This window comes from Phytophthora infestans, genomic scaffold, assembly GCF_000142945.1.
Source record: "Phytophthora infestans T30-4 supercont1.11 genomic scaffold, whole genome shotgun sequence".
NCBI classification, from domain to species: domain Eukaryota; phylum Oomycota; class Peronosporomycetes; order Peronosporales; family Peronosporaceae; genus Phytophthora; species Phytophthora infestans.
In genome coordinates this window covers 1,696,676-1,707,225 of record NW_003303748.1, presented here as the reverse complement: position 1 = coordinate 1,707,225, position 10,550 = coordinate 1,696,676, and the positions used below count along the sequence as shown (strand labels likewise).

Genomic DNA, 10,550 nt, shown 5'->3' with positions numbered 1-10,550 from the left:
TATGGAGTTACGGAAACGCAGGCGAGGAGAGGAAGAAAGGACTCTCGGTAAGCTGGAATAAGCGTCGACGAGGGAAGGAAGATAGGATCCCGACGATGCAGGCCAAGCATCGAGAAGGGGAGGTAGATAGGACCCTGACGACACGACCGGTGAGCACTACATCGACCATAGCAAGCAACAGCGCAGCGAAGACTGCTAGTAGAGCGGTAATACGACCGTTTGACGACCTAAACTTCACGTGGCCAACACTTGACGAGATTATTGTGGCTCAAGAGCAGCACAGAAATACTCTACCAGCGGATACTTTGACTCGGGGTAACTCGGGCAAGGGTTCGTACTGCAAAGGAGGACTGTGGATCCCAGAAGCAGCGGAGGTACTGCTCCAGCGCCTCATGATCGTAGCACATTGTGGTGCACAAGGTCATAGAGGACGAGCCACTATGATGGAGCAGCTACAACGACATTTTTTTGTGGATCATTTACGAGCAAAAGTGGATAAATTGTTGATATCATGCCTGTTGTGTCAGCATGTAAAGGGCGGTAAAGTGGTGCAGCGACCTTGAAACGAAACACTACGTTGTCACGAGCAAAATGGAGTTCTACACTGGGATTTTCTCACTGTAGGTGAATTATTTGGCAGTGACAAATATCTACTTGTACTGAAGGATGAAGCGACACACTATTGTGACCTGGTGCCGTGTGCGACCCCCAATAGTGCTGTAGCGGTGGCGGCCATCCTAGACTGGCACGGCCGGTACGGCATTCCACCAGTATGGGTGAGCGACCAAGGTAGCCATTTCAAGAATGAAGTTGTAGCAGACGTATGCAAACGACTAAGATGCGAACAAAGGTTCACAATGGCTTACAGCCCCTGGATCATTGGTAGCATCGAACGTGTGGCCCGTGACGTGATTTAAGTGCTCCGAGTACTCTGTCTAGAATATAAAAAGGACATTAAGGACTGAACATGTTTAGTACCGCTGCTAAAGGCAAGTATAAATCATACTCCACTGCCGTCACTTGGAAGCAAGGCTCCTGTGGAGTTATTCTGTGCGCTGCCGCTACCGAGCCCACTCGAGTTTTGTGTAGACCCAGAGCAGAAGCGAGTTGTGGAGATTACTAAGCACACCTCGATTGCGTGTTATCTACATACAACTTAACGTATTTGATAGCTTGTGTCGCACTAAACCAATCCAGTGGTGCCCTGATAGCACTCAGGTGGAACCGAGCCCAAAGCGCAAATAGGTCACACCTAACTCAACACAACTTTCATACATATGCATTGCGGTACAGCTAACATTGGTCGGGGAGTAAACTACCGCTCGGTATTTATCCGAAGTGATTGAGCGCTTGACGCTTTTTAAGATAGCGGGTATCATAACGTCAACCATGGACTTAGCGAGCGACGCTTCTTCAGATATTGCGCATTGAATAAGTCGTATGCTCGCTTTTCAGCTGCACTCTTGGGGATCTGTCATAGGTCCTTTGGAGACGGGTTCTTTTGCGTGAGCGGAGAAGCATTAAAATATTATATTGAGCTTTAATACTTCTCCTGCTCAACAGTTAAGGATCTGCCGGGAAGGCACATTGTGTGTACGGGCGGGGGTAGAGTGGATTGTGGTTTTTAGTTTCGCTTTAGCTTATGGCGGATCAATCTAAAATATTTGAGCTAACCGTCAAGTCACGGCATAAGATGCAGCTTTACAGGTTTAATCTTCGGTGTGGGCTCAGCAGCATTAAGGTCCATCGTGAGGGTGGATCCGCTGTGGGCGCCTCAATCATCGACATGCATCATCAGCTAAAGATATACGATCAGCGAATCATTAATAAAATGGACGAGATCGGTTTGTTGCTCTCTATGCGATCTCTTGCCTGTACGGCAAAAGAAATGACAAAACACCGATGACAATTGCATATACGTGCAGCGCAGATGGCTGAATCTTTTATACCGTTTCATCGTAGTCCTAGGCGTCGTTTACTTCTAAGGGTCAGCTATTATTCCACCAATGATAATCCTGTATTTCAGATCCTTTGACCCAACTACCGTCTTTTCCATCTTTGCTAATTTTAGACCAGGGTCTGTGTAAAAGTAGGTGTAGTGGGTATCGAAACTCGAACACACACGAGGGAAGCTGGCGCTTCCTTTTAGCCTTGATCTATTGCTTGCTTTGAGGTAAAACTCAAACTGACTGACTAAACTTATCACTACGGCTTATCGGTACGTGATGTCACGTCCCCGACTATACCTTACTACTTCCTATGCCAGCTTGGCCGCACGTTCTGTACGGCCCAGTGCAGTGGGCAAGGCTTGGTCACCAATGCACCAACCACTACACCGCCCCTTCAAGCCTTGACCACTCTTTCATGGTGCCTGAACACGCAATGCCTAACCATGTTTCCTGAGTGTTGCTTGAATGTTGTCTGAATATATGAGAGCCATTGTAGCAGTCACTCCCGACCATCACTCTGCAACTTCAAGCTGCACTTCCAGCAAATCTTGCACTCCGATTTAAATGCTTCAATAGACCGTTGTCAGCGGCGCTTGTTGCGTACGCTCGTATCATTATTGGGATATCCTTCCACAATGATGACAGCGGTCCCCATGAGTCCTCGATTGACTTTAGTCCTTTCCAAGACACCAGTATCTCGTAACCCTTCCTATTGGGGCTCCACCGGTGCTCTTTGAGCTCGGACACCGACAGTACAATCCCTTGGGACGCTACGTGCTGTCTGACTTCTTCAGTCACTTCATAATCGCTGTCCGCGTAGTACTTTAGTCTAGACGCGTGAGCGTCTGTTTCTACACCAGTCACGAGGTGTCGGACCACAAATGAGTGTACATCCGCACGCACAATCTGGTACGGCCCAACCCAAGTATTCAACAGCTTGTCCTGGTGTTTCTGGTCTACTCTAGACCTTAACACAAAGGCACCCACACCGAAATTGACCTTCCGTACACCAACCTTCGTGTCTTAGTTCCTTCGGGTTTGCTTTGCACGTTCTTTTTCCACTGCACAATGCATTTTATGAGCAGTTTCTCGCATACTTCACCGCACGCACTTCCTTAACTTTCTTGTCCCAGGGGCCTGAAAAAAAGTTGTTTATACTTCAGTTAAACGTACATGCTATGTAAGATGCATGTATAAAAATATTTACGCGTATGCGCATGTACTTCCTTCTCCAACTCGCATAATGGACGCCGCCAAAACTACCATTAAGGTGTCATATGACAGGGGCCGTAAGACCATCGTAAGTCGTAATTTATCTTCTACGTAAGACGCTCCCCCAAAGCAGCGTAGGTCGCGTCATCTTTTAAAAGAGTCGATTTTATTACTCTGATTATAAGTGGTATCCACCATAGGGGCACTGCGGTTTAGGCTCGAAAAGATGAGATACACTTCCGTTTTTTTTTCCTCTCCCTCACGCTAAATCGGCAAGCCTCTGCGTGACCGATGCATTCCACCGAGATAACTGTCGTGGCTCTCCTGTGCGGCCACTCCCGCAACCTCCAAGGCCTGTGACGTCAAGTCTATCACCTATTGACTGCTACAGAGCTGAGGCGCGAGCGATAGGCCCGGCACCACCTCATGGATGCCTGCCTTGGCATGCCACACCTCTCTGCTTGGCCCCTGATGCACAAGTATGATACCGACGAGAGATTACTCAGCGTCACGACATAAACGCGGTAAGTCGTTCGAGTAGGAGATTCATTTGAAACTTTGACCTGTCTTGCGCTGTTAATTGATGCTGTAGCGATGATTTTAACGAACGCCTTTGTCGGTTCGTTAGTGTTTTCTTGATACCCCAACCAGGAAACGTGGGTGTGATGCCGCCTTAAATAACGGAGCACCATCAGGTACTGGAGTTCCTGTTGCAGAATATGCCCAGCAAAGTTGACCAACATTATTCGAGCGCTGTTTCAGAATCGCTATGGAAATCATTCGCTGCAAGCGCCGTCGCCATTCAATGTTGTCAAGCTGATGTCGGGCGATATAGCTTCTGCATATCGCAATACAGGTACCCACGGTGATAACGTCTAGGAACCTCACCCTGATCCGTGTGAGAGTTCACCGAGTCACCTACGGGAAACGGCAGATCGTGAATGGCCCTGCCTGTGTAGTGAGGATCATTCGTGTCTTCATCGACAACTCCAAATGGGCTGACAAAAAGATCGGTCCACACCAAAATTATGTCCGCGTCCATGACGATGCAGCAGAAGGCATATTGCTCCTTGCGTACGTTGGCGCGAAAAACGTTAATGTGATTAGAGCTGATGGGTGACTTTGCGGAAAGGAGCGCTGGTGTGACAGCGGCATCGCTAAACGAGCGCGAGATCTTACGGAAGCTAACCGGACAAGATCGTTGACGTGTGTGTTGCGACAGCAATATGTTCGTAGCACATCAGGATGCAATGCCTTGCTTAAGCGATTGTCATCAGGTGACTGACAGCGGACAAGCTCCGTGAATTCTTTTAGCTGCATGCGGGTGCGGCGAACAAACGCAGTCGTCGCAGCTTGTAAAGGTTAATTTAGCATATTTCGGCCTCCAAGATTAGACAATCAATCCACAGGTAGAATTGCAAGGAAACGTACCCCGACGCGGCAGAAAGCTGTCGACAGCGACGACGGATGGATCCCACAGTACTGCGCGCTTCACATCAGAAGCACGGAGTAATTGAAGGGCTGGACCGGATGGAGCCGGGCGGAGCGCGGAAGGGCGTCTGACTGGGGTTGGCGTTGTGCATGCTTCGGAGGCGTTGTGCATGCTTCGGAGGCATACCCGGCTGTTGACTTGCCTGGGCTCTCACCACTTTGTGCACGTGAATGTACAGACTGCGACAAATGTAAGGCACTAGATGTAGCGTCGTTGGAGGCATGACTGTCGCTGATAGCTCTCATCGAAGCTGAGGTAGCGGCAGGGTAAGCTGAGCTCGCGATGATTATGCAGTCTCCAGTGCTGACGCTGACGAGATCCTCGCGGGAAGCATTGACGTGGGGAGAAATGGTGTCGTGGGGGCCACTACACCTCATGGTGTAATGAGACGGGTGTGTATTCAGATTACAAGCAAGCGCTGGTGAACCGGCGGCGCCTCGGCTGCATCACGCGTGGCGATGGCTGTCCGAGCGGCGGCGGCTGAGCCGTCGAGCGCAAAAGTTAAGCAGCGCGGCCGGGATGTCGTTTGGCCATGCATGAGCCCTATCAGCGGTACACGAGTCCCTGGTCCCGCCGTTACACATGTCTTCGCTGAACAAGCGAAGGTATGATACTTATTACGTGGTATTAAAGCGTGAACGCTAACCGGAATGCCTCCTGGGTGGGCGGGGTGACGGCGATCTTCATCGTCGCGTGAAGCGGGTCGAGCGTGCGCGTAAGCACTTGTCGTGCGGGTGGGATGATGCAGCTGGTCGGTCCGATAGAACGTAGATGGTCCCGCAGAGCCATTGTCCATGCGACGGACCAAAGCTCGATCTTCGTAGCGGCAGCCGAGCGTTCCCTAGTGAGTCGTTTGACAGGTGGACATACACGGAGCCGAGACGGTGGTTGACTTCGTGCAGCGTGCGTTGAGCCCGCTCGGGCGTGTGGTGTATGTCGCTGTTCGTGTTGACCACCACAAACGCTCAGATGCGATGGAGAGGACGCGTGAACACTACATGCCATTCTACATGAGCAAACATAATTAGACTCTGCATGTGTAAGTCGTAACGGTTGTCCTAGCCCATTACGAGGTTGGTACCATCGTTGGCCTCCGGTGTCATGTCTATAGGTAGTTTATGAGCGGTGGTGCTGGCACGGGCAGCGCCGCCGGAATTCAAACTAGGTAGCCTGGTATGCCCAGCTCGGGTGCGCACGGTCGTGCGACGGGCTCGACTGGGCTCGACTGGGCGCTCTGTGATTGTGGCAACATATTCGGCTGGCTGGTCCGCAAGAACAGACTCACTCGTGTTCGGTACCTATCCGTGTCGAAGCTGCGTAAGAGCTCGGGTAGGTCAAACGCGGTGCACGACGGGTGTGATGCGCCATTGGCCGTGAGACACACATGAGAGGATGCAGGTGTAACTGTATCAGTAGCTGTTAACATTGTGGCGTTTGAAGCCGACGCGCTGCTCGCTGCGCTTTCAAGCGTCAAGTCCAGTCTGGTGTCATCCTCCACGGAATGCGGTGCGTCAGTGGGTGACGCCGGGAATTGCTGGAGAGAATCGGGCGCTGGAACGGACACCGAGTCAGGCAAAACAACGGCGAGTAGCGGCACAATTCGGGAAGGGCTAATGTAGAACCCGCGTTCGGTGCAAGGAGACGAATAACTCGACCCGCCCACGGCACACATGGCTCAAGCGAGGAAGGGCTACAAGCGGCCACCGTCGGTTACGGCGATGACGTCGTAGCTGGAGGTAGAGCTGGTGCTGGGACTGCGTGTGACGCTGAGTCTTCTGTCTCTGACGGGGCTCCACACGCAGAGACTGCTGAGTCGTCATGGCTGCTTGCACAGGCCGACGTGTAGGTGTAGGGGCGCCGGTAGATGGCGTTCCCAGTACTAGTACCACGGTCGCTGAACGGGCTGCTGCGGCAGCCTCCCTGTCAGGAACTAGCCGTTTCTTATGCAGGCGAGTTTCTGTGAGGGTCGCCCCGGTCTGTGTCCGCATAGAAAAGCTTAGGTCGTGCCCGTACGAGAGCCGGCGATGGGCCACCCACTGCTAGATTTGATGCTGAGGCCGTCGCTTGGGCAGGAGATGCCGCATAAGCTAGTTGAGGCGGTTGCTAAGCAGACAGTCCGACCACCGGTTGTAGAGGCTCCGCTGCAGCAACAGGGTGGACGCTTTCGCCGCCGTACCTTGAAACGGTGCCCGTGACGCGGCCACTACGGGCGTACCCGCGCACCGCCGTCGACACTGGAGCGGACATGACGGGCTCCGAACGAGCAGCCCCTGTGAACGGCGACGGAGACGGCACGGTGGCCCCCGAAGGCCGAGCCGGCAATGGCTGCAAGAGCCCGGATAACAGAGACGGCGACGACGTACTGAACGTGATCTTGGGCGAAGTGTAAGCTTCCTGGATGGTCGTATTCAGGGGGCGAAAACGCGAACCAGCACTCTCATCCCCGTTTGCTCCGACTGCTCCGACGTATAATTGCTCTCTATTCCGGAAACCTCTGTTTTTAAATTTTGAAACTCTCATTGATTTACGTGCTTTGTAGCTGCAGCAAGCGACGGGAAGGCAATACTACACGCTCAACTGGTTTGACAATCTTCCACAATTACAGCGTTGCGGCGTCTGGAACTGCGGTGGCGCCGAAGGTCGTTGTGGTGGCAAGATGTGAGGTCACAGAGCGGGCAAGCGGACGACTTCCTCCACAGGTCTTGCTCTGAGCCGCACTACTTACATCGTTAGAGCGATTTCAATGTACACGACCGGGCTCACGCTTTCACACACGTCATGTCTTCCGGCTGCAGTAGTATCCGATGCAGCAGCGACTGCGAATGTGGCGTCAGAGGCCGTCGAAGGATCTGACACACTTATTGGCAGTGTACCTGAAGCCACGTCATTCTTCGCCGAGGTAGTGTCAGATTCAAAGTTACTGAAAGTTGTCGTCACTGAAGTCGAGCTACGTTCCCTTATAATTAGCGGTTCGTACAGCAGCATCCGACATCCTTGGGCTGCAGCGATCAGCGCAGTGCATGCGGCAGCAGTATTCATCAGTGTGTCCGTCGTCGCAGTACCAGCGACCGCCACTGCGTTGGGCACCATTAAGTGCGTAGCAAAGCTCTCCTACACAATTATATATTCTTGTTTGGGTCTACTCGCGTTTTCACGGTCAGAGTAAAACATAAATAAAAACGAGGACATATCCAATTCACACCCTAATCGTATCTAATCGGAATAATCTACAGAGCTCCGGTGCAGAAACTCGCAATTTCTGATCTTCCATTACGCCAGCGTTAGAAGAACCAAGCTCAAAAGAGAATTTAGCATTCACTCACCACCCCCGAGTCAATGAATGAATGAAGTCGAATACGATTCGTATTCGACTTCATTCATTCGTATTATACGATCATCAAAGCTATTGAGGTTATCTATGAGGAAAGTCAACTAGCGGTAAGGTAAGCTGTCAATTAGGGGCCACAAAACAAGCATCTGATTCCCAAGCGTGTAGCTTGCAATCCAATGCACGGCAAAGACAAGTTGCACAGTTTTGAAAAGGCCAGAATCTCTGCTAATTTTATGTATATTTCCTGGTCATTAACCAATGAAATTGTGCTGTGGAAACAACATCCGATGAAAGATCTTAAAGCTGACTCCTGCCAATTAGAGGTCAAAATTTGACATGGAATCAGTATGGTTTGTGCTGTTTATCGACCCGTTACGAAATGAGCCATGCCAAGGTTAGGTCAATCATCAAAAAGAATAATTTTACCAAGTGAGCACATATGCTGGGTTATTGATTATGCAGAACAAGCTACTTTCAAAAGCGCACAGCAGGCTGCACACACACGCTCAGAATGGTGGATGGAAGGCTGGTCCCCCTGGAGTCCCAGGACCAACGCTACCACCCCAAGTGCATCGTGCAGCAGCCCCCATACACTGGATCGCGATTACCACCCTTGACTGCTGTCAAGCTATGTCCTGCGAAGTACTTCAACCCGGCTGGGCGGGCGTAATGCTGTTCAAATTGGCAGTGCGAAGAAATGTGTTCTTTCAGTATGAAGACGACGTTTTGGTACTTGTAGACACACTTGGTTAGAGCTAGAGCTAGCTGCTAATCTTTCTAAACTAGAGCAGACTCAACGATTCCACTTGTGCTCGTTAGATTTTGCTGGGACTCTTTTCGCGTGTTTGCGTTCCTCTTTTTCCGCGTGCTCGCTCCAGATGTGGCGCTACTAGTTTCGATTTCCTTTTACACAGCGTGGGCTAGCAGTCGCCCACCAACAGTAACGCGCTTTCGCTCATTGTTGATGGCCTTCCGCGGTGCGGCTGGGAGCTTCAGCATTTCGTCCTCGACAATTAATCTCATTTGTAGCCATGTGGCAAGTTCGACATGACGAGTGATCCAGCTACGAAAAAAATTATTCAACCGAGCTCCCATCTTGACCAACGAGAGCGAAAATAAACCGCATACCTTAAATCCTCTCACAATTTTGAGGTCAATTCGAGATCCTCGCCACGCCAAACTTGCCACATCTATTGCGTCGTCCTTGCTAATAGTGTAATAGCCATTTTCATCTTCGTCTACAAGCTCTCCGATCAGTGTATGAATTTGGCTCTTGAGCGCTGTGAAAACACCAACATTCAATGGCTGCAAAATGTGCGTGCCATTGGGAGGCAGAAAGACAAGCTTGACGCTCAGCTGTTTGCCGTGTCAACCACGTTAGTCGAATAATGGGATGCGCAGCCATCCAGGATCAGCACGACTGTTCTAGGTACTGATGTAGCAAAAAATCGTAGTGATTCCTCGAGCAGACCACCGTTCATGAAGCCCGGGAGGGGGGGGGGGGTGGGGTGATGTTGTCACTGCAACTCCTGGACTATCGATGTCGTCCAGCAGCGTTGACGTCACAGTTTTCCCAGGTAGGACAAAGGCAGGAGGCACCACAAATCCACCGGCACTTGCGAATGTTACGATAGTAAGATGGAAGCTGGATGTCGCCTCCGAACACCACGCGTTGCTTGAGCCGCGGACAGCAACGAGTATCTTGCTCTTGAGTCGCTTTTGAAAAGTGGGCTCGGTCATATTAAAAACGTGGGAGTAATCGAGGTTTAGCTGAATGCTGAGCTGTGCAAGTGTGTTGAAAAGCACGGTAAGGTCTGCGGGGACGATGCAGTTACGATCGCGAGAAAGCGGCTGAGCAGATCGGTCAATAAGCGGGGGATAGCGCGCCGGTACCACCCTTCTCTAATGCACTCACCACAACACAGAAGGGATAGCTCCTGAGCCTTTCGAACGATTACAGAGCGATCGACAGGATGACCTACAAGCTGCCGCCCAATAACCCACTCGTAGAGCTGTTGCCCTGCGGCTTTGGGGAAAAAGAATTTAGGTCCTGGACGCATAGCTATGAGAGACTTACTTTCCTTTGCTGTTGTCACCCACTTACGACTTGTTCGTTGGTGAACGCCGGTGGCGGCAGCGACAGCAGTAAACGTCCCGCCTGCTTGAACCTGAGTGATGATAGCTTCGTTTTCCTCCTTCGTGTACCTGTTAGCCATTGTGCTGGTTTGGAAGTGACATGTAAGAACGTAGCTGCCATCAATTCAGTCGGTTCCCGCCACCAGCTCTCTCACTTTCCCGCCAACCAAACCTCAATGCATAAATTTGTATGGGTTTCGTACTTATTCCAATTCTTAAGAATGACAAGTAAGAACACAGAATACCCCCGCTTACTGGCCAAAATTTACGTGGCCCTAAATTGACAAAATGGCTTTGAATTGACAGTCTATTATACCGGTACTGGAAATGATAGAGCATAGTTTACTTTTTTTTTTATCTGTTCCAGACAGTTTATTTTCTTTAAAGGCAGTCGTTATATCACCCGAATGGCAACATGCTTTAGGATTGC

General features: G+C 50.8%; 1 protein-coding gene across 1 annotated transcript; it reads left to right on the top strand.

Moving 5' to 3' along the window:
• Positions 1-5,828: 5,828 nt before the first annotated feature.
• On the top strand, positions 5,829-7,754 carry PITG_07547 (uncharacterized protein; the record flags this gene model as incomplete). Its single annotated transcript, XM_002904487.1, has 6 exons — positions 5,829-5,982; positions 6,094-6,159; positions 6,456-6,495; positions 6,787-7,038; positions 7,193-7,311; positions 7,633-7,754. The coding sequence occupies 6 exons, from the start codon at positions 5,829-5,831 to the stop codon at positions 7,752-7,754; spliced, it is 753 nt and encodes a 250-aa protein (XP_002904533.1).
• Positions 7,755-10,550: the final 2,796 nt, after the last annotated feature.